General features: G+C 41.0%; 1 protein-coding gene across 4 annotated transcripts in view; it reads left to right on the top strand.

Moving 5' to 3' along the window:
• The window catches only part of LOC143497400 (uncharacterized), a 127,986-nt gene that overhangs the window by 39,647 nt on the left and 62,688 nt on the right, over positions 1–25,651 (top strand). For all 4 annotated transcript variants that reach the window (XR_013125879.1, XM_076993309.1, XM_076993308.1 and 1 more), the window contains exons 3-7: positions 9,213–9,917; positions 11,009–11,713; positions 12,665–13,369; positions 14,323–15,027; positions 15,985–16,689. Coding sequence is in view for 3 of the 4 variants with exons in the window: in XM_076993309.1 (XP_076849424.1) it covers positions 9,213–9,917; positions 11,009–11,713; positions 12,665–13,369; positions 14,323–15,027; positions 15,985–16,689 (3,525 nt within the window). In the remaining variant the exon portion in view is untranslated. The remainder of the gene's footprint in view (positions 1–9,212; positions 9,918–11,008; positions 11,714–12,664; positions 13,370–14,322; positions 15,028–15,984; positions 16,690–25,651) is intronic.

Below are 25,651 nucleotides of genomic sequence, written 5' to 3'. Positions count from 1 at the left end.
CTTTTTGGCAGCAGCGCCCACTGAGAATAGATTCCCAGTTAACTTTGGAACGTACAGCACATCATGTATAGTAGCACTTTTGACTTGATTTACTTTAATGTTCATTTTTAGTTTAACATTACCAAGTCCTTGAGCGTCAACCACTCTACCATCACCCAGCTTGACTGGCTGTAGTTTGGAAAATTCCTGATAGTCTTGGAGTATTTCTTTACGACAGGTCATGTGCTTTGATGCTCCAGAGTCGATAAGCCGCTGAAACTGCTGCGGGATTTCATTCTGATTCTCTGTCCCTTTATCGACAAATACACTCTCAGATGAATCATCAGCATCCTCGCACGTCATTCTTTTAGCCTTGTGTGTTTGATTTTTCCTTTTTATGTTCGGACAATTACGCTTTAAATGTCCTTCCTTTCCACACTTATAGCATTTCCATTTAGACCTGTCTGTTCCCACTGCCTTAGAAATATCCTGCATATCTCCCCAAACCTGTGATGACATGGCTGATGCACCCCCTGATACAGCGCTACAGATCTCACCGTTACCTCGCTTTTGTTCTTCATTTATTAGCGCTTGCTGTACGAACTGTAGTGTCAAATTGTCCATCTTCATCTCTAGCGCAGTTACGATTGTTGCATAGCTTGGCGGCAGACTACCTAGCAGCGTTAAAATCTGGTCTTGGTCTTCAATTACAGCACCTATAGCTCTTAGCTTGTCAGTTAAGAGTTTCAGAAAGAGCAGCATTTAACATTAGTGCTTGTGTTTCAGGAGATGGGGGAACTGTAGCAACAGGAAAGATGGAAGAAACAGATTGGTTAAGAAGGGATCAATAGACTGAGTTTTACGGAAGGAGATACGTTTTTTGGTGGAGCGATGGGGAAAGGCCAGTGGACCGGTAAACAGGATAAGTTTATGATCCGAAAGTGGAAATAACAGAGAGTGAAGATTGAGGACAGGCAGGGAGTTGGAACAGACGAAGTCAAGGGTGTGACCTTGAGAAGCCGTGATGGCACAGCCCGTCTCGATCGCTGGGCCGATGCGCGCAGAGGAGAAGCCGTAGTGGAGCAGCTGCGCTCAATCGCTGGGTCGGTGCGGGTACTGTAGATGCCGTGATGGAGCTTGGACACTCACTGGGCCATGTGCACAGCTGAGAAGCCGTGGTGAAGACACAGAAACATACGAAGAAACAGGACAAGACGCGGGGAGAAATGGCAGTCCAACAGACGGACGCCAGCGTGCTCTCACCCGTCAACGCGACATGAGACCTTTACAAAGATGGTGTCAGTAAGGCACCCAGAGGCTGGATACAAGTGCAGGATTTACTCAACAGTAGCAGTTGAATACAAAAATACAAAAAACAGCCATGGCAGACTGGGCAATACAGGCAGAGGGAAAAGCACACAGGCAGAACAAGGCAGGAGTCAGACACCAGGTGACCAGAGCAATGTAGAGCAGAAGCTAATCGCATAAGCAGAGAGCGGGTAGTCAGAAGACAGGCAGTAAATATAGCCGCAAGCGGCGATAGGCGGGTTCACACACAAATAGGCATTTTGGCCTCAATAGGCAAAAGGAAGCCCCAAAAGGTCCTTTAGAAGCTGTTTGGGTTTGGCCAGTGTGTACTCTACAGATGTGTGATGACATCTGCTTGTGTCAGAAAGGGAGACAGAAATAGCACATCTGGCTAGGGCTGCATCTATGTGAACAATATAGGAAGGCCTGCATGTGTCTATACATGATTGGGCCTGTATATTACAGACAGAGAGAGATTGAGGGAGCCAGAGACTATGCTTTGTTAATTGACTCCTCTCACACCTAGCACGCCTACCATGACTGCCCGTGTATTCAAAGTATGAATGTAGTCTGCAAAGCCTGGCATTACATGACTGACATGACTGGCATGACTGACATAACTGATATGACTGGCATGACTGGAATGACATCACTGCCATGACGAACAAAAGTAACATGACTAATATGACTGACATAACTGGCATGACAGGAATGATTTGACTGACATGACTTATATGACTAACATGACTGGACTGACATGACTGATATGACTGGACTGAAATGATTGGCATGACATGACTTACATGACTGGCAGAACACGACTAACATGACTGGCATGACTGTTATAACTGACATGACTGGACTGACATGACTGGCATGACTGACATATACTATACATATACTATAGATATGCATACAAACTATACATACATTTAGGTAGAAGTGTGTGTGTGTGGTAGTGTATGTACTCAAACTATGACAACATACTAATACATACATAAGCATACATAGAAACTATACATACATGTAGGTATAAAGGTGTGTGTGTCTGTGTGTTTGTGTGAGAGAGAGACAAAAAAGAAGCCAAATATCAGTTTGTATGAGCATGTCTTAGTCACTGAGATATGGGTGGGTATGGCTAGGGAAGTGTCATTGTGAATGCTATAGGAAGGCCTGCTTGCGCCTGTATTGGCGCATTTCCACTAGGGCCTGCTTGGCGCGGTACGGTTCGATTCGCGACGGTTTGTGAGTGTTTCCATTAGTACCACTTCCCAGTGAGCCGGCCCCTTCGGGTACTATTTTCGTACCGACTCGCTCGAGGTTCTAACCGTTCCGAAGCGGTACAGTTCTGTGACGTGGAGGAACAGCATGACACTGATTGGCCAGGGAGTGTCGTCACAGGTTGCGTCAGGAGAGCGACTCCTCCGCTATGCAGTGTTGCCAGGTTCGCGGTTTTCACGCCAAATTGGGCTTGTTTGAAACTCCTTCCGCGGGTAAAAATTCTGGGGTCGCGGGGTGCGGTTTTTGGGGCTACTTTTGAGTTGGGCCACTGCGGGAGTTACAAGTCAACACTAAGAATCGATGGCGATATAATACTTAATTTGTCTCTGCTTCCCCAGTCGACAATTTACACCCCCCTTCCGCTCAACAACTTGCACTCGCCAACCCCCCCCCCCCCCCCCCCCCGCTCAACAACTTTGGCCTTTGGGCTAGTTTTGGCTTCTGAGGGGCGGATTTTATACTGACTTTGGGCTGGATATTTTTGTAGGACCTGGCAACACTGCCGCTATGCTATGGACTCCTCAGCCATTTTTAAAACCCAAGGAGCGAAGTCTGTTCCCTGGTCAAACGCCAAGGTACAAACCTTTCTGTTAATAATCAGTGATCAAAAAATCCAGGGCGAATTGGACGGGGCCACTAGAAATGTAAAGGTTTTTAGCAAGGTTTCCGCGCTAATGGCCACTCATGGCTACCAGCGGTCCATTCAGCAGTGCCGGTCGGCCCAAGCAAAAAAAGCTTAACGCGATTACCGGGCGGTGAAGGACCATAACGGACGCAGCGGAGCAAACCGCAAAGACTGGAAATGGTTCCAGCAAATGGATGTCATATACGGTCACCGGCCAGCCAGTAACGGAAGAGAAAACGTGCCGGACAATGTCGGTGCTGGAGGCCACGGAGAATGGTGAGTGTATTGTGATTTCAGTTTTACTACTAGGCTCGTAAAAGATGTAATATGAACGCATCTATTGTAAACGCAGGAATTTAGAGCTGTGTTTGTAGTTAATGTTACCACCACAGTCACTACTGTACAATAGCTAGCTCTTAGCCTTGCAAGTTGCTAGTTAGCTGTAGCCATAAACAAAGCACGAGCAGCGATGACGTGCTACACATTTTGTGCAGTATATCGTTGTTGCTTTCACGGGAATGCTTGTGTTTAATATTTGTTATTTTTTACGTTCAAGATTCCCCTTCCACTGACGAGGCGAGCGGAGTTGGCGGAAAATGTTTCCTTCAACCGGGCTTTCCTCGGGGTGCTTGGCGAACTTGTGAACACCATGCAAGACAGACGCTAGTAAAAGCACACAAAATGTTGCTTGTAGTACTATAAATATTTATTTCATATAAAGCTATACGTTATTTTTAGGTAATTTGCTTTTTGCACTTTTTTTAACTATAACTATATTATTTACATATGTTGTACTTTAAATATCTATATTTCATAATAAAGTTTGATTTCATTTGATTGTATGACTGATGCTTTTTATGCAGGGTGTCTTCAGCCTGTTTGAGTAATACCAAATTATCAATAATTAGAGCAACCACATACAATAATGAAGATAAATATAAATAAGATACAATAATGCTATGTGTTAAGGGGCATCGACCGGTGTTGTGGTCGCATACAAATGATGTCACGACACTACAACCCGCGCGCCAACAGCGACTCCACCCACATTGTGGTGGACCACCATTGTAATGGAAACACAACGCGACCGTACCGTTCCGTTGCGAATCGACCCGTATCGAACCGTACCGCGCCAAGCAGGACCTAGTGGAAATGCGCCATATGTGTGTGTGCCTGGTTAATAGACACAGAGAGATCTAGGTAGCCAGAGCAATGTTTACTTAGGGCACAGAGATGGGAGGGGGAATGTGGGTGAGAGTGTGAGAGAGACTGAGAGTGTGTGAGTTTTAGCTTGCGTGCGTGTGAGAAGGAGAAGGTGACAGAGGGACTTTACATGCATTTTTATGCATTGTATAGAATACTGCACTGTAGAGCCATACGATAACCGATTTAGATGAAACTTGACAAATTTGTTCAGGATGGGATTCTGAATGGGCTTGTGCATTTTGGTCAGAATTGGATAAAATATGAAAGAGCTTTAAGAATATGAATATTATATGTATCGATGCTGTCCATTAAAAAAATATTTAGCAGGTATAAGTGTCCTCAAATCCAAAATCTTTGGATTGTTTTTTGATTTCACACTCTGTAGAGTATTATAAGACTTTGCTTGACATGATAGTATGAAAATCCTAGGAGGAGTATGAAAAGTGATGATTTCAAACTATTATTAACTGTAAATAAACTGTGCATTTTTTAATAGGACATGTAATGGGAAAGTTGTTCGCACTACTGCAAGGAATCAAAAGAGTCCAATTGCATGTTCCCAAGTGGAATTATGTAGGGGATACACTTGCTTTTTTTGCAAAAGTGCCCCCCAGTGGCCAATCGACACCCGGCTGGATTATGTCATAGGGGGCGTGCACTTGTCCACACCCAAGAGGTTTCGTGCAGATCGACCAATGGTAAGCCTGTCAAACGCATGCCGATCACTGATTGGCCGATTACGTCAGCCATTTTGGAAGTATGGCATGTCTGCTTTAGGACCTGGTTTCAAGAGGCCCATAGATGATGTCTGTCAAGTTTCATGTGGATCGGCCAATCTGAGTTCATGGGGCAAATTTTTGCATGTTATAGCGCCCCCTAGCAGGTGAGGTATGGCAACCTCTGCGAGCTGCCCCAGACCCTCACAGGGAAGCTGTCTGTGAAGTGCCATCTCATTACATGCAAGTTTTCTTAAGTTAGAGCTCCAAATGCGCAAAATTTACTATTGAATTTACGCCCCCTCATTTGATTGGCTTATACTGACTAGGTAGTGAAGAAATTAGCATTTTTGTTGGATAGATTTTAAAGTTCAGACTCTTCTGAACGTTTTGATACCCCTAATGTGCATGTATGTGAAAAATCCAGGGACTAGTTCGCGCTCAAAGATGTGTGCGATTTTGCACATCGAATTTCGTTTCTATGACCTACGGTGTAGGAGATATGGACCAAAACGCAAAATGCTGCGCTATAGCGCCACCATCAGGCCAATGTGAGTCATTGTCTGGGTTTCCCTCATTGCACCTCTGGTGCACCTGTCTGCCAAGTTTGGTGTTTCTGGGCCTTATGGTCTAGGCTGCAGTATGCGTTTTACAGCCTGAAAAATAATAATAATAAGAAAAACTCGAGCAATTACAATAGGGTTCCCACACTATGTGTGTGAACCCTAATTATTTACAGTATTAACGTAGTGTAGGCTATGGCTGAGAACAAAGTACAAAGCACAGAGAGGCATAGCAAGGAGCAGGAGAGGCTAGAACTGAGCTCTGAGGCTAAGAATCAGCGATATTCTTGTTCAAAAGATTATGAGATTTTAGTGGTATCGTTTCGACCTTTTTATTTACCCCACAAATTTGGGCAGTTAACTATCATCTTGGTATATGTGCCGGGTCCTAATAATAAGGAAGCAGCCGAGCGTATATCGGACAGCTATAATACTGCACTCTCACGATCAGCTGATCAACCTGTGTTTATTATGGGGGATTTTAATACATTATCTTTGGCAATGTATCTCCCTTTGCAGCAATATGTCAATTGTCCAACGCGTTTATCTCGCAGTCTTGATCTGTGTTATGGTAACATCGCGGACGCATACAAGGCAGTATGCAGACCACCCATTGGAAGATCCGATCATAACGTAATTCATCTGTGGCCAAAGTACAGACAACGCGTGAAAAAGGAGCCCCCCATTGTAAAGACTATTCAAGTGTGGAACAGGGAGAGTGAAGAGAAGCTGATGTGCTGCTTTGAAACTACAAACTGGCAAATGTTTTTCGATGTGTGCAAGGACCCGCATGAATTAACAGACTGTATTACTTCATATATAAAGTTTTGTGAAGAGTCGGTAATCGAGACAAAGCAAATCAAAATTTTTCCTAACAATAAGCCTTGGCTAACTAAAGACCTGAAGATATATCTTAATGCCAGAAAGATGGCTTTCCTCAGGGGTGATACTGAAGAGGTTAAAAACAAGGAAAGAGCTTAGAATAAGAACACAAAGAGCCAAAATGGCTTTTAAGGATAAGGTCGAGAGTCAGTTTTGTACTGGGAACCCAAGGCTTGCCTGGAAAGGACTTAATATAATGATGGGCAGGACCCTTAAGATGCAAGATGATATTGTGGGTAATCTTTCCGTTGTGAATGATTTTAATCAGTTTTACGGTAGATTTGATACTGCAGGGTCAAAGGATCAGAGTAGTGCCATATGTGCCAAGGTACCCAAGCATTCTACAATCCAGATTTCAGAGGGAGAGGTTGGTACTTCTCTATCAAAGATTGGGTTATATAAAGCATCTGGACCAGATGGGCTCTGTGGACGTGTCCTTAAGGTATGTTCTATCCAGTCGAGGTCTGTTCTAACTAAGTTGTTTCAGTTTTTATTGGATACATGTACTGTTCCTAGAACATGGAAAACATCTATCATCAGACCAGTTCCCAAAAAGCCAGGGGCCAAAGAACTGAATGATTTTCGTCCAGTTGCTTTGACTTCTATACTGGCAAAGTCTATGGAAAGAATTGTCAGTAGTCATCTTATCTTATCCATAGGAAACCATTTTGATCCATTACAATTTGCCTATAAAGCACATAGGGGGACTGAAGATGCCACACTCATCATGGAGAACATGGTAGCTAGCCATTTACAGAAGACTAAGGCCTATGTACGCATACTATTTATAGATTTTACGTCGGCTTTTAATACAATGCAGATATGCATACTCTTACAGCGCCTTATGGATTTGGGTGTGAATGGGGGCCTTGTGCACTGGATTAATGACTTTTTAATAGACCGTCCACAAAGAGTGTTTATAAAGGGAACTCTTTCTGATGAGATTATTTTAAGTACAGGAGCACCTCAAGGATGTGTTTTATCGCCTGTACTCTTTTCTGTGTATACTAATGAGATGAGACTGCAGGAGAATAATCTTAGGTTGATAAATTATGCAGATGATATGCAGACTAGTTGGACTTTTTAATAAGAATAATGATAATTCTGATTATTCTGCTCAGGTCTTAAAGTTAGAACAGTGGTGTAAATCTAGCTCCTTGTTAATTAATGTTGGGAAAACTAAGGAGCTTATTTTACATCACACAAACTCTCCTCCACCACTGATACTGTGTAACCAATCTGTGGAAAGGGTGAAGTGTTTCAGGTATTTGGGAATACAATTGGATCATCAGCTGAGTTTCGCAGATCATGTTGACAGTGTATGTGAGAAAGCCAGTCAGAGATTATATCTAATTAGGAAATTGAAGGAGGTTGGGGTTGAGAGTAAAATCCTCGGAAAGGTATATGTGAGTTTGATAGAGAGTGTTCTGGTGTTCAATATCTCAGTCTGGTATGGACATTTGACAGTACTAAATAAGAGTAAATTGACCAGAACGATCAAGATGGCAGGGAAAATAATTGGCCAGCAACAAAAGTCACTAGACGTCCTTTATAGAAGAGCCTTGTCTAGGAAAGCTATAGCAATAATTAGGGACCCGACACAACCTCTTCATACTGCGTTTGAGATGCTCCATTCAGGCCGGCGCTATAGAGTGCCTCTGGTGGAAAAAAAGATCTATAAAGGAGCTTTTATTCCTAACGCTATCAAATATATTAACAAATCACACTAATCTGTTTCAAGGTCTGTGTATGTTTTATGTATTTATGATTATTGTTATTATTTTGGTTGTGGTGTGCTGTGATGTTTGGTGGTGAAACCAAAGGAAAATGTTCTGCTTTGGCAGGACAATAAAGTTTTATTCTATTTATTCTATTCTATTCTATTCTACCGTGACAGATCAACAATAAAATACTGAAATAAATTGTTATTTACCCTATTATTTACAGATTTAGATTATATGGGAGTAACAGATTAATTTGGATGTAATTAACAGCATTTTACAGACTGAATGCTCAGTGATGTTTGAGAGAGTATTTGAATGTGAGCCGTCAGACTCATTATTGTTGTAATAATGAAATATTTGTGTAACGGAGGTAAAGCAGCAGGAGGAGACGTAGGAGCTGGATCATCTTTAATATCCAATTAAGTTGAAATGTGCAGCTCACACCAGGGGCACAGATGGCACTGGGGACGGGGGGGGGGGGGGGGGGGGGGGACATGTCCCCTCCAGATTTATATTGACCCCATCCTAAATCTAGCATCTACAAGCATAAACGTATATATTGTACAGCTTGGTCCCCCTCACTTCAGAATTTCCATCTGCGCCCATGGCTCACACGTGAAGTTAAAAACAAAAGGTGCTAAAGAGCGCTGCAGTCCCAGAAGTGCTGTTTACATAGACAGATAGTTGAAACTGGCACGCAAAGGGAAACACAGAGCAGTCTGACTTGTGCAGGCTTGTTCTATTTTCTGTTCTGGAGCACAATTTAAATTAATTTAGTAAAAGACAAGACAATACATGAGAATCTGTTCTGTAAATTGTGTGTGGTTAATTGCATTTATTACACACAATTCTTATTAAAATATTCATTTTTTTCTATCGACAACATAATAGCTATATATTTGTTTGTTTATTCCTGTTTATTTTGCAGATGACACACACCATCTCTCAGATCTGAGGATTGTTCTTCTGGGGTACAGAGATGCTGGGAAGAGTTCAGCAGGAAACACCATCCTGGGTAGAGAGGAGTTTGAGTTAAAGAGAACTGCTCAGTGTGTGAAGAGACAGGGAGAAGTAGCAGGGAGGAAGATCACTGTGGTTGAAGCTCCAGGATGGTGGAAGAATAATACTGTAGAGCAGAGCAGTGAGATACTGAAACAGGAGATTGTGCTCAGTGTGACTCTGTGTCCTCCAGGACCCCATGTTCTACTGCTGGTGTTACGTGTGGACACAACTTTTAAAGACCATGAGAGAAGAGTACTAGAGGGACACATGAAACTTCTCACTAAGAAAATCTGGAGTCACACGATCGTTCTGTTCACATGTGGCGACTGTCTGATAGACACACCCATAGAGCAGCACATTGAGAGTGAAGACAGCACCCTCCAGTGGCTGGTTGAGAAATGTGGGAACAGGTATCATGTTCTCAACAATAAGAACAGGGGTGATGACACTCAGGTCACAGAGCTACTGGAGAAGATAGAGGAGATGGTGGCAGCAAACAGTGGCTGCCATTTTGAAATGGACAGAAAGATTCTACAGGAGGTGGAAGAGAAGAAGAGAGTATTAGAAGAGAGAGGAAGAGAGAGGACGATGAAGGTACAGAAACAGAGAGAGGACATCAGAGGGGTTATGGGTAAGTTTATAGGTCATTGTTCTACCTCCTGTTAAGTTGTATTTTTGATTCCTGAATCCTGTGTCTATGATCTTATGAAGCCTTTTTTCATTCTCCTAAGCAGGACTTCATTGAGAGCTTGAGATGCTCTCATAACAAAGTGCTGTATACTGGAAATGATAACATTTTAAAATCTAAACATCAATAACTATCTGATTGTGCAATTAATTCTGCTCAATAATAATGTACTGGGGTGAGTTGCCCAAAACGTTCTTAGCGCTAAGTACTTCTTAACCTCGTACGTAAGAACGAGGTTACAAAGTACTTAGCGCTAAGAACGTTTTGGGAAACTCACCCCTGAACTGATTCAGAGCTTTAGGTTAGAACACCACTACCAGCAGAGTTCAGTACATGTCCCCTCTATGTTTTGAATAACCGACTGTAAATGGATGTTCTGTGAAAAAGCATATATATATATTTTTTTTTACTTCTAAACAATATTGAAATGTATAGTCATGCAAAGGTATAATACAGTTTTGACTCCTGCACTTTCCTACTCATGTAATCATAATTTCTTCAATCATGAGTCTATGCAATATTACCTCAGGGAGACTAGTAGAAGAATAAAAATACTGAAATAGAATTTATGTATCAGTGTATTTAGTCTATGGGACTAACAAAAGAACATGGACTTCCTGAATAGCATTTTACAGACTTTGAATGCGCATTGATTTTTCTGAGTATTCAAATTCTTGCTGTCACACCCATTATGGTAGTAACAATAAAATATTTCTCAAAACAGTTTTAAATAATTACTATGAAATTATAATCTTGTTTTTGTCATTTATAATATAGATCAGAAGGTGACAGTCTCATTCATAAAGGTCTTGTGTGGCTGAAAGATTTTCTTCTATTTTTTTGTTCTGGAGCACCTAAACTTTAGATTTTAATTCAATAAAAAATATTTACAATACTTCGTAATTTGTTCTGTAAATTGTTTGAGGGTAAATTGTATTTATTATACACACTTCTTAATAAATATATATCAGTTGTTTTAAATATTGACAACAAACAGCTATATATTTGTGTGTTTGTTTCTATTTATTTTGCAGGTGACACACACCATCTCTCAGATCTGAAGATTGTTCTGCTGGGGTACAGAGATGCTGGGAAGAGTTCAGCAGGAAACACCATCCTGGGCAGAGAGGAGTTTGAGTTAAAGACAACTGCTCAGTGTGTGATGAGACAGGGAGAAGTAGCAGGGAGGAAGATCACTGTGGTTGAAGCTCCAGGATGGTGGATAAATGCACCTGTAGAGCAGAGCAGTGAGATATTGAAACAGGAGATTGTGCTCAGTGTGTCTCTGTGTCCTCCAGGACCCCATGTTCTACTGCTGGTTATTGATGTAGACACAACCTTTAAAAGTTATGAGAGAAGAGTTCTAGAGGGACACATTAAACTTCTCACTGAGAGAGTCTGGAGTCACACGATCGTTCTGTTCACATATGGGGACTTTCTGGGAGACACACCCATAGAGCAGCACATTGAGAGTGAAGACAGCGCCCTCCAGTGGCTGGTTGAGAAATGTGGGAACAGGTATCATGTTCTCAACAATAAGAACAGGGGTGATGACACTCAGGTCACAGAGCTGCTGGAGAAGATAGAGGAGATGGTGGCAGCAAACAGTGGCTGCCATTTTGAAATGGACAGAAAATTTCTACAGAAGATAGAAGAGAAGAAGAGAGACTTAGAAGAGAGAGGAAGAGAGAGGATGATGAAGGTGCAGAAACAGAGAGAGGACATCAGAGGGGTTATGGGTAAGTTTATAGGTCATTGTTCTACCTCCTGTTAAGTTGTATTTTTGATTCCTGAATTCTGTGTCTATGATCTTATGAAGCTTTTTTTCATTCTCCTAACCAGAACTTCATTGAGAGCTTGAGGTGCTCTCATAACAAAGTGCTGTATATTGGAAATGATCACATTTTAAAATCTAATCATCAATCATAATGTACTGAACTGATTCATAGCATTAGGTTAGATTACCACTACCAGCAGAGTTCAGTACATGACCCCTCTCTGTTTTGAAGGAATAACTAACTGTAAATGGTTGTTCTGTGAAAAAGCATATTTTCAAAACTGCTTTACTTCTAAACAATATTGAAATGTATAGTCATGTAAAGGTATAATACAGTTTTGACTCCTGCACTTACCTACTCATGTAATCATCATTTCCTCAGACATGAGTCTATGCAATATTACCTCAGGGAGACTAGTAGAAGAATAAAAATACTGAATTAGAATTTACGTTCCATTGTATTTAGTCTATGGGACTAACAAAAGAACATGGACTTCCTGAATAGCATTTTACAGACTTTGAATGTGCATTGATTTTTCTGAGTATTTGAATTCTTGCTGTCAGACCCATTTTGGTAGTACCAATAAAATATTCCTCAAAACAATATTAAATAATTACTTTGAAATTATAATCTTGTTTTTGTCATTTATAATATAGACCAGAAGGAGACTGTCTTATTAATAAAGGGCTTGTGTGGCTGAAAGATTTTCTTCAATTTTTTTGTTCTGGAGCAGCTAAACTTTAGATTTTAATAAAAAAAAAAACTTTACAATACACTGTAATTTGTTCTGCAAATTGGGTGAGGGTAAATTGTATTTATTACACACACTTCTTAATAAAAATATATCAGTTGTTTTAAATATTGACAACAAACAGCTATATATTTGTGTGTTTGTTTCTATTTATTTTGCAGGTGACACACACCATCTCTCAGATCTGAGGATTGTTCTGCTGGGTAACAGACGTGCTGGGAAGAGTTCAGCAGGAAACACCATCCTGGGCAGAGAGGAGTTTGAGTTAAAGAGAACTGCTCAGTGTGTGAAGAGACAGGGAGAAGTAGCAGGGAGGAACATCACTGTGGTTGAAGCTCCAGGATGGTGGATGAATTACACTGTAGAGGAGAGCAGTGAGATACTGAAACAGGAGATTGTGCTCAGTGTGTGTCTGTGTCCTCCAGGACCCCATGTTCTACTGCTGGTGTTACCTGTGGGCACAACTTTTAAAGATTATGAGAGAAGAGTACTAGAGGGACACATGAAACTTCTCACTGAGAGAGTCTGGAGTCACACTATAGTTCTGTTCACATATGGGGACTGTCTGATAGACACACCCATAGAGCAGCACATTGAGAGTGAAGACTGTGTCCTCCAGTGGCTGGTTGAGAAATGTGGGAACAGGTATCATGTTCTCAACAATGATAACAGTGGTGATGACACTCAGGTCACAGAGCTGCTGGAGAAGATAGAGGAGATGGTGGCAGCAAACAGTGGCTGCCATTTTGAAATGGACAGAAAGATTCTACAGGAGGTGGAAGAGAAGAAGAGAGTATTAGAAGAGAGAGTAATAGAGAAGATGATGAAGGTACAGAAACAGAGAGAGGACATCAGAGGGGTTATGGGTAAGTTTCTGTTTCATTGTTCTATCTCCTGTTAAGTTCTATTTTTGATTCCTGAATTCTGTGTCTATGATCTTATGAAGCCTTTTTTCATTCTCCTAACCAGAACTTCATTGAGAGCTTGAGATGCTCTCATAACAAAGTGCTGTATATTGGAAATGATCACATTTTAAAATCTAAACATCAATCATAATGTACTGAACTGATTCATAGCATTAGGTTAGATTACCACTACCAGCAGAGTTCAGTACATGACCCCTCTCTGTTTTGAAGGAATAACTGACTGTAAATGGTTGTTCTGTGAAAAAGCATTTTTTCAAAACTGCTTTACTTCTAAACAATATTGAAATGTATAGTCATGTAAAGGTATAATACAGTTTTGACTCCTGCACTTACCTACTCATGTAATCATCATTTCCTCAGACATGAGTCTATGCAATATTACCTCAGGGAGACTAGTAGAAGAATAAAAATACTGAATTAGAATTTACGTACCATTGTATTTAGTCTATGGGACTAACAAAAGAACATGAACTTCCAGAATAGCATTTTACAGACTTTGAATGTGCATTGATTTTTCTGAGTATTCGAATTCTTGCTGTCAGACTCATTATGGTAGTAACAATAAAATATTTCTTAAAACAATATTAAATAATTACTTTGAAATTATAATCTTGTTTTTGTCATTTATAATGTAGATCAGAAGGAGACTGTCTTATTCATAAAGGGCTTGTGTGGCTGAAAGAGTTTCTTCTATTTTTTTGTTCTGGAGCACCTAAACTTTAGATTGTAATTCAATAAAAAAATCTTTACAATACATCATAATTTGTTCTGTAAATTGTGTGAGGGTAAACTGTATTTATTACACACACTTCTTAATAAATATATATCAGTTGTTTTAAATATTGACAACAAACAGCTATATATTTGTGTGTTTGTTTCAATTTATTTTGCAGGTGACACACACCATCTCTCAGATCTGAGGATTGTTCTGCTGGGTAACAGATGTGCTGGGAAGAGTTCAGCAGGAAACACCATCCTGGGCAGAGAGGAGTTTGAGTTAAAGAGAACTGCTCAGTGTGTGAAGAGACAGGGAGAAGTAGCAGGGAGGAAGATCACTGTGGTTGAAGCTCCAGGATGGTGGATGAATGTACCTGTAGAGCAGAGCAGTGAGATACTGAAACAGGAGATTGTGCTCAGTGTGTCTCTGTGTCCTCCAGGACCCCATGTTCTACTGCTGGTGTTATGCGTGGGTACACCCTTTAAAGATTATGAGAGAGAAGTACTAAAGGGACACATGAAACTTCTCACTGAGAGTGTCTGGAGTCACACTATAGTTCTGTTCACATATGGGGACTGTCTGATAGACACACCCATAGAGCAGCACATTGAGAGTGAAGACTGTGTCCTCCAGTGGCTGGTTGAGAAATGTGGGAACAGGTATCATGTTCTCAACAATGATAACAGTGGTGATGACACTCAGGTCACAGAGCTGCTGGAGAAGATAGAGGAGATGGTGGCAGCAAACAGTGGCTGCCATTTTGAAATGGACAGAAAGATTCTACAGGAGGTAGAAGAGAAGAAGAGAGTATTAGAAGAGAGAGTAATAGAGAAGATGATGAAGGTACAGAAACAGAGAGAGGACATCAGAGGGGTTATGGGTAAGTTTCTGTTTCATTGTTCTATCTCCTGTTAAGTTCTATTTTTGATTCCTGAATTCTGTGTCTATGATCTTATGAAGCCTTTTTTCATTCTCCTAACCAGAACTTCATTGAGAGCTTGAGATGCTCTCATAACAAAGTGCTGTATATTGGAAATGATCACATTTTAAAATCTAAACATCAATCATAATGTACTGAACTGATTCATAGCATTAGGTTAGATTACCACTACCAGCAGAGTTCAGTACATGACCCCTCTCTGTTTTGAAGGAATAACTGACTGTAAATGGTTGTTCTGTGAAAAAGCAGTTTTTCAAAACTGCTTTACTTCTAAACAATATTGAAATGTATAGTCATGTAAAGGTATAATACAGTTTTGACTCCTGCACTTTCCTACTCATGTAATCATCATTTCCTCAGACATGAGTCTATGCAATATTACCTCAGGGAGACTAGTAGAAGAATTAAAATACTGAATTAGAATTTACGTACCATTGTATTTAGTCTATGGGACTAACAAAAGAACATGAACTTCCAGAATAGCATTTTACAGACTTTGAATGTGCATTGATTTTTCTAAGTATTCAAATTCTTGCTGTCAGACTCATTATGGTAGTAACAATAAAATATTTCTTAAAACAATATTAAATAATTACTATGAAATTATAATCTTGTTTTTGTCATTTATAATGTAGATCAGAAGGAGACTGTCTTATTCATAAAGGGCTTGTGTGGCTGAAAGATTTTCTTCTATTTTTTTGTTCTGGAGCACCTAAACTTTAGATTGTAATTCAATAAAAAAATCTTTACTATACATCATAATTTGTTCTGTAAATTGTGTGAGGGTAAACTGTATTTATTGCACACACTTCTTAATAAATATATATCAGTTGTTTTAAATATTGGCAACAAACAGCTATATTTTTGTGTGTGTGTGTGTTTGTACTTATTTTGCAGACGATACACACCATCTCTCAGATCTGAGGATTGTTCTGCTGGGGTACAGATGTGCTGGGAAGAGTTCAGCAGGAAACACCATCCTGGGCAGAGAGGAGTTTGAGTTAAAGAGAACTGCTCAGTGTGTGAAGAGACAGGGAGAAGTAGCAGGGAGGAAGATCACTGTGGTTGAAGCTCCAGGATGGTGGATAAATGCACCTGTAGAGCAGAGCAGTGAGATACTGAAACAGGAGATTGTGCTCAGTGTGTCTCTGTGTCCTCCAGGACCCCATGTTCTACTGCTGGTGTTATGCGTGGGTACACCCTTTAAAGACTATGAGAGAGAAGTACTAAAGGGACACATGAAACTTCTCAATAATAGAGTCTGGAGACGCACTATAGTTCTGTTCACACATGGGGACAATCTGATAGACACACCCATAGAGCAGCACATTGAGAGTGAAGACAGCGCCCTCCAGTGGCTGCTTGAGAAATGTGGGAACAGGTATCATGTTCTCAACAATAAGAACAGGGGTGATGACACTCAGGTCACAGAGCTGCTGGAGAAGATAGAGGAGATGGTGGCAGCAAACACTGTCTGCCATTTTGAAATGGACAGAAAGATTCTACAGGAGGTGGAAGAGAAGAAGAGAGTATTAGAAGAGAGAGGAAGAGAGAGGGTGATGAAGGTACAGAAACAGAGAGAGGACATCAGAGGGGTTATGGGTAAGTTTCTGTTTCATTGTTCTATCTCCTGTTAAGTTCTATTTTTGATTCCTGAATTCTGTGTCTATGATCTTATGAAGCCTTTTTTCATTCTCCTAAGCAGAACTTCATTGAGAGCTTGAGGTGCTCTCATAACAAAGTGCTCTGTGTTGGAAATGATCACATATTAAAATCTAAACATCAATAACTATCCGTTAGTGCATTTCATTCTGCTAAATCATAATGTACTGAACTGATTCAGAGCTTTAGGTTAGAACACCACTACCAGCAGAGTTCAGTACATGACCCCTCCATGTATGTATTCAGTACATTTCAATTCAATTCTTTATTTACCTCAGACACAAGGTACATGGTCCATATCAAGAAAGAAAAAACAAAACAAAACAAGATAAAGTTAGAAAATAAAAATAATAAACAAGACAGGTACACACCCCTCAGACATATAGACACTCTCTCCAGTGTCGCCTAAGCTTAGATGAGAACCTCACCGAACTCTTAACTGGATTAACTAAAGATTCAATTATGATATTTTGTGAGAAATCCAGTCTACACATGAATTTGTAGATGACGTTTCTCAGGACTGCATCACATCCAGGCACATCGGAGTGTGCAAAGAGGTAACTGGCACTAAACCACCTAGGTAGCTTCATCAACAGTCTCATAGTGTCATTATATGCTACTGTCAGCTTCTGGTAGCTGCTTTTCTTATACCTACACCATAAGTGGGCAGTATACATGGGTGAACAGAAGGCTTTAATCAGAAAGCATTTGACATTAACAGAGCACATGCTGAACCTACGAAGTAGCATGTTAGCCTGGGCATATAATTTACTTTGTTGACGGAACATGTCACGATCATCACTGAGATCATCAGAAATTATATGGCCAAGATACTTAACTTCCTCACAAACCCTAAGTGGGCTATCACCCAGATAGAAAACAGGGAATGTCATCTTGTTATCATCCTTACTCCTCACTATCATGACATTACTCTTCTTTGCATTGAATTTAATGTCAAACTCCAGACCATATTGAGTGCATACCTTAAGCAGTTGCTGCAAACCAGCACTACATGGGCTCACAATGGCCAGATCATCTGCGTACATGAGGTGATTTATTAGGCAGCCTGTGGGACACAAACTCAACTGTACTGATAAGTCATTCATGTAAACATTGAACAAAGCAGGAGATAAAAGCCCACCTTGGCGGACACCATTAGATACATGAAATGGGGTGGATATTCTACTCCCCCATTTCACATACATCGTCTGGTGACTGTACCAATACACCAAAATCCTAATGATGACCTTTGGGACACCCCTCTGCAACAATTTCATAAATAACTTACCATGATTGATCCTGTCAAAGGCCTTAGAGGCATCAAGAAAACACATAAAAACAGTAGAATTCTGGTTCACATAATTGGCAACCATTTCTTTTAACGCAAATATACACATATCAGTGCCATGTTTCTTTTTAAATCCGAATTGATTATCTGATGTTAGTAAAAATGCATCCAGTCTTGTGAGAAGGACTCTTTCTAGAACCTTGGAGGGGACACTAGACAATGCTATTGGTCTATAGTTATCAATACTGTTCAGCTTCCCTGCTTTGTCCTTTAGGACTGGAACAAGCAATATGTCCAGAAGAGACTCAGGTAGCACCCCATGGATAAGGAACCCAGTAAAACACATTGCCAGTAGAGGACAGAGATTCTTACTGCCATACTTAAGGTGCTCAGCACAGATTTGATCCATACCACATGCCTTATTATTTTCTAGTGCCGATATCACCTCAAGAACTTCCTCTGATCTTATTACAAAGTTTTCAGTTGAATCTATGTTATCTACTACAAATGGGTCCTTCCTTATACAATTAAACAGCTCTTGGTAATGCTTACACCATTTCTCAACAATATTTTCAATACCAGTCACTCCTTCTATATCAGAAGGGAGAGATATTTTGCAGTTGTTCAGTGCTTTAACCTCCTTCCAAAAGTCAAAATAATCATTATCCTGTAATCTACTAGCAAGTGCATCAGCTCTCATAGTGCTTTCTTTCCTCTTAATAAAGTGGAGAGCATATTTAAATTTTGCATTTGTGGCCGTTTTATCCAGAAACAGGGGGCCTTGTCTTGGCCTGCCTGCATCACACCAGTTTTTAAAAGCCTTTCTGGCAACAGTATGAAGATCATTAACATATTAATTCCACCCAGATTTAGCATTACTATGCATTTTGCCTCTCAAAGTAGTTATAGAAGTACTTGATGCAGTAAGACTGCTGACAATGTGGTCATACAATAAGCATAACTCACTACCATGGTCATCATTATTACAACTCATGTCCTGGCACAGCAGTGAACTTCTAGGTAATTCAATCAGACCCAGCAACTTGTCACTAGATGTAAAATATTTGTTCAATTCCCTCTCAGGCACCTTAAGCCAGTCTAGTTTTTTAGCATCATTTACATGATTGTATGGGACCAAAGTTGTAATATTTTCAACATTCAGTGTCATCAATATAGGCATATGATCAGAGGTGGCCAGACCATACTTAATCTCCATATTAACCACTGAGGAATGAGCATCCGCTGTGCACACCAGATGATCAAGCCAGGAGGTGGTTTGCCAAGCATCACTCACATAGGTAAAACTAAGAGCAAGAGCTGACTTGTTAAAAACAAATTATTTTCATTACAGAACTCAATCAAATCCCTGCTAAATACAGACTTACTATCAGATAAATCAGCATTAAAATCACCAATAATATATACACATGTAGAATCACATTCTTCAATATATGCCTGTAGAAAGGTCAACCTACTTACAAACTCGTCCTCTGCCTGAGTAGATTCATAGGGCGCCCAGTCCACATTTAATCTCATAACAGACACTATAGGATCATACCTCTTGTTCCACAATACCGCAACACCCCCAGGTATTCTACCCCGCACAATCCTAGAGCTGAGGTCAGTGGTGGACTCACCGGCTCCGTAAAAGTCTTTGTGCAGAACATTCAGTCTGTCCAAATCTTGTTTCGGCAGCCATGTTTCTTGAAGACACAGAATGTCACACAACTCTAACAACTGCGTAACATTGAGATTACTCACTTTTCCAGCATCGCTATTCCCAGTCCGCAGGCCACGAGAATTATAGGAAGCAATCCTCATTTCTGTGTATTGCAATTATCCATTACGGACCGCTCCTTCATGACCACATTACTATTCTCAGACCAGATGGACCTAACTGGCAGCGTATCCGGCACCGAGGCGCTAGGCCAGGGGTGGGCAATTAATTTTTACAAGGGGCCACATGAGAAACCTGAATTGTGTCAGAGGGCCACACAAACAATAATGACGTCATCACAGTGGCCCCGCCCACCTCCGCGTCACATTCTGTGCAGTGTTCTCCGAAACGATGTGTGTTGGTATAAAGAAACACCCCTCAAAAACAGGGGAAGGAACATTTACCTGACCAATTTTAATGTTGCTTTTTGTTTCAGTTTTGAAAAGTGCTGGAATTTTGGCTAAATACTTGAAAATGTTTGAAATTGTAACTACTTCGTTTCACAACAAATAGCCATCTGAATGAACAGTTTTCTTGTGTTAACAAATACGAGCCTCTTGTAATTCCAGGACGAAACATGAGAGAACGTGAAGACAGATTGGGCGTTTTGAAAATAAACAATAATTAAATAATGTGATAAAAAAGCGAATTATTTCGGATCACTTCGAATATATGTATAAATATTTAACTTAATTAAGTTTAACGTGCTGGGAAATATTGAAATGGACCTTGAAAGTGACGTATATTCCACCTTGTAAAGGTGTATGAACCCTGCAAACACGAATCGACAGCACGCGAGGCCACCGTAATTACGTCATTTTCGCCGTGCGGACCCTAGCACGCGTCAAGTATAAACCAGGCTTAAACCTAGCTTTAAAGCACTTCTACGGCACTTTCAAGGTCCATTTTAATATTTCCCAGCTGACTCAGGTTCTCTCTTAAGCTCGGTTTCTGGAACGGAAAACCTGAGCTTTCGTTAACTCTGAGTTTACTTACCCGGTTTCTGGAATAACCTCCTGTTCAGTCAGCTATTTGTTGTGAATCGAAAAACAGTTACATATTCAAGCATTTTCAAGTACTTTAGCCTAAATTCCAGCACTTTTCAAACCTGGAACACAATGCACAATTAAAATTCGTCACGTAAATTTTCCGCCGTTTGCGGAGGTTCGCGCGAGGTGCAACGTTCACTCCCGAAAGTATAAATTCAGCCTTAACTTGTCGCTGATCACCTACAGTGTTCTCGCACAGCTCACACACACACGCAGGTATGTCCACACGGAATTAACACAAACGTAGCGCTTTCAAAATAAAAGCGTCACAGTTGTATTGCACGCACGACATAGATATTTGTTTCATTTATGATTGGCCTCTCGCGGGCCGGACAGGGACGCACAACGGGCCGGATGTGGCCCGCGGGCCGTTGTTTGCCCAGGCCTGCGCTAGGCTCACTAGGATAACGTGCCTCATAAAAGTGCCGAACAAACGATCCAGCAGGCCAGAGCTCGGGGTCGTACATCTCTGCCACCTCCTTACATTCCGCAGTGACTTGAAATGAACTAAATCTCCCATGCGATGTCTCTATTTTCCGACACTCTACAGCTCGTCCAAGTTTGCTCCTGAGGTATTTACTGAGTGTATCAGCTTCAAGGTTAGGATTAAACCTCGTTGCGAAAACACTCACCCTCTTCGTTTGTACTGACTGTATACTCGATAACCCAGTACCCATTATACCAGGTTTCTTACGTATGGGTTTGTGGTGTGCCAAGTCCGTAGAGGGTTTTCTATGGCAGCTTCCCAATGCAGCGTTTTTCCGCCGTCTTCCCCTACTCACGACCCGGCTCCAGGGGAGTGAGTTAGGCAGTGTCGGTACTTGATCTTCAGGCAGTGCTATCGCAACTAAGGCGGTGTGGTTATCTGTTATCGCATCATCCTTCTCTGCCCGCTTTGACGACTCGCCCTCTTTTTCGTCCATAGTACTTTCACTCCTAGTTACATTACTGTTGTCAGAACTGAGCTCCGCGGTATCCCCAAGGAGGCCGCAAGGCCTCTCCACTGCAACCAGCCGGTTATCTAGAGACTCAGTAACCGTGCGCAGATTTTCTCACGCACCCACCTGCGCCTCCGTAACTTTTTGCAAACCGGCAATGCTGCAATTAATTTGTTGGATTTTGCCCAACAGCACTGAGACGTCAATACTAGTAAATGAGACAGGAGGCAGCTCATCTAGGAAATGAGAGACGAATCTTGGAATATCATCTCCACATTCGTTCAGTACTTTCAAGCACAATTTAACGTTGTTTATGTCCTTTTGAGCGCCTTTGTGCGCGACCAACCGCTGTGATGTCCTGGTACATACCTCGAATAGGACCTTCTTTGCGGATTCAATCCGCTCAGAAGTGAAATGGTTTGTCACAATGTGATGATCTCATCCTGACTCAACGTCCTCATTTTCACCACAACAAAGTTCAGGAGTTCGTCTTCAACGATCAACTTTCCATCTCGCGTCTTATATATTTTTGGTGAAGTGCGAGAAATTCCCTAAATGCGGGAGCAGCACGCTGTGCTACTTCAGCCGCCATACATGACCCCCTGAAATGTATTTTCATGCAAAGACATAATAGTTTTTGTTTTTTTTTTGTGCCATATTTTGTCAATTGTGATTTTTCACCGCAATCGAAAATTTTCCTCTGCCTTTTACCCATCTGGGGGGAGTTTCCCAAAACATTCTTAATGCTAAGTACTTCGTAACTGTAACGCGGGGATGCGGGCGGAAGGACGAGGCATAAACTCCAGCTCGCACACTCAAACGTCACTTTTAATGAGTGATCGATGTAGCGCACACACAACACAAAAACGAACAGGTGACACTCAGACAAAGAGGAGCACAGGACACTGCGCGAACGCACATTAAATAGGCGGTCAACGCTTACCCTCGTGATCTCGAGACAAGGCACAGGTGCGACTACGAACACGCTCACTGACAACCCACACCCACGGAACTACATACATGGACATAACGACACGCAGACAATGTAGCGGCATGCCCACAGGGAAGGGTCCGGGGCTGTCACCGTGACAGTAACCTCGTACTTGCGAATGTTCTTAAATTTATGCCAGTTTCCCAAAGGTCTTTGTAAACCACGTCGTACTTAAACTCGTTTGTAAATCTGAGTGGTCTGACCCTGTCGTAACTCGCTAAATTGTTCTTAACCTGAAATTCACGCGCAATTCTGTCTGAAAAACAATAGAGGCCGCTGATTATACCTTTAAAAACGATCCAAACTACGCACGCTTGTCTGTACAAACCGGTACAAACACGAATCCACGAACAGTTAAATGTACTTTTGAAAGCGTAATTGCGTCACATAAATTAGATCCAACGTCCTTAGTTCAATACAGCGCATAAATATATATACTTGAATTATATACTTGAATAAATTAAAATTATTGTTTTCACGAAATACAACATACTGTTTATTAATATAAACATATAAATGGCACAAATGCAGACTCTCTTTCTAGCTCGAGCCTTTGGCTTTCAATAGAAATGAACTCCTCGCTGCATCTACATTCATTGTCAAGAGCATTTGAAGGTCTTTCAATATGTTGTGCAGAGGAAGGACCAGGAGATGGGACAGGACTGTTGGAGGGAAAAGAAGGTTGCACAGGGGATGCAGGTTGAGGTGGGGCAGTCGGGAACTCATTTGAGGATGGATGGATGGATGGATAGATAGATAGATAAAACTTTATTGTCCATTAAAATTGCATAAAATGGAAAATAATCTTTGGCAGTCTGGCAGACAAATATATACAATTACACAAGTACACACAAAAAAATATTTACATAAATACAATTTCCACTATGTACGAGCTTTATGTATAATTCCATTGTTCAAAATATTCACAGCAAAAGGAACAAATGATTTTTTGTACCCATTCTTCTTAGCTAATGGAAACTTTAGTCTCCTGAAGGCAGTAACTGAAATGATGAGGTAAGGGGATGGGTATGATCATTGTAGACCTGAATTGCCCTGTTTGATATAGATCGACTGTATAAGTTCTCTAATGACAACAGGTTGTCTCCAATGATTTTACTGGCCTGTTTAACAACCTGGACCAGCTTATTCCTGTACTTCACTGATAGGCAGTGGCATGCAGACATAGACATCAGGTGGTGCTAAAGCACCACCAACTCTGCCCTTTATCAACGAAAGTGCCCTTTCGAAACTTAGATAAAAAAAAAAATTATTATCATTTTACTGAGGTCGGTTTGAAATGATCTTTTGAAAACCTGAGCGATTAAAAACAATAGGCCCTTTTCATACTTCCGCATTTTTTCTACCGGAAGCTCTCGTTGCAGGGTAAAGTTACTTTCGTTACACATTAAACAATGGCAGAGTCCAATAACAAGAGCTTTTGCAGTGCACCAGGGTGCTCGATTTCGAAGCAAAAACAATAGTCATTGAGGGTTGACTTTTTGGAAGATCGAAACAATGTCCTCATCATTGAATGTCACAGGGGCAGGGGTCAGTCCCTCACAAACGGAATCACCGTCTTTACAAAAATCATGCTTATCAAATCTAGAGTAGAACATATTTAGGTCATTTGAAAGCTGATTAGGGTCTTCACACTGTGGGGCTAAGCTACGTTTCCTTCCCATCATTATATCTAATCCTCTCCAGGCATCTTTCGCATTGCCATTCCTCAATTTCTCTTCCACTTTATCTTTATAATCCCTTTTTGCTTTTTTGATCATGTTCCTAAATTCCTTCTCCATCCCTCTCACTTTTTGCTTATCTCCCTTCAAAAAAGCTATTTTCTTCTCATTTAAATGATGCTTAAGATCTTTACTAATCCATGGCTTATTATTTGGGTATACTCTAACACTTTTTGTTTTTATGACAGAGTCGACACAGAAGTTTACATAACTGGTGTAATTTATCACCTCTGGATTATTATCTGAAACCTGATCACTCAGGAATAAATCCCACTCAGTAGCCTCAAAACCACTGTCCAGGCCAGGATGTTCTTAACAACTTACCAACTTCCATTTTTTCCATGTGCAGTTAGAACACACACACACACACACACACACGCACACACACACACACACACACAAGTGATTACTAGGGCACTGTGGATCACACGTGCCCAGAGCGGTGGCCAGCCCTAGCCCAGCGCCTGGGGAGCAGTTTGGGTTAGGTGCCTTGCTCAAGGGCACCTCAGTCATGGCCTTAGTTCTGGGAATCGAACCCACGACCCACCGGTCACAAGACCATTTCCCTACCACCAGGCCATGACTGCCCCTGCATGTCCTTACTCATATAATCTTAATTTCATCTGACATAAACCAATACAATATTTCCTCAGTGAGACTAGGAGAATAAAAATACTGAAATAGAAGTTATTTACCAAGTGCTTTAGAGCATGTGGGAGTAACAGATAAATATGGATATCCTTGCATTTGAAAGACTTAATAGTGATAATGAATAGTGATGTTTGAGTGAGTATTCAAATGTGCGCCATTATTGTTGTAACAATAAAATATTTCTTAAAACCATATTAATCACTATGATATTCTAATCTTGAATATCCAGATTCTCTTTCAGCCAGAGCTTGTGTGGCTGAAAGATTTTCTTTTTTTTTTTTTTTTGCTTGTTCTGGAGCACCTGACCAACAGATATTGTAATGAATTCAGTTAAAAATCTTTACAATACATCAGGTATCACCAAATGGCGGACCGCGTTCCGGATCCGGACCCGAACGCCGTCCTGTCCGGAACCAATCACATTCCTGATTAACTGGATACGGACCCAAATGCCAAAAAATTTTTAACGGGAGACTATATTTTAAACGGGAGAATTTATTTTCAGACGAGTGTTACGTTCACCACCCAT

Source organism: Brachyhypopomus gauderio, unplaced genomic scaffold (genome assembly GCF_052324685.1).
Source record: "Brachyhypopomus gauderio isolate BG-103 unplaced genomic scaffold, BGAUD_0.2 sc110, whole genome shotgun sequence".
Classification (NCBI taxonomy): domain Eukaryota; kingdom Metazoa; phylum Chordata; class Actinopteri; order Gymnotiformes; family Hypopomidae; genus Brachyhypopomus; species Brachyhypopomus gauderio.
The sequence above is the reverse complement of the archived record's forward strand: the minus strand, read 5'-3'. Positions and strand labels throughout refer to the sequence as shown.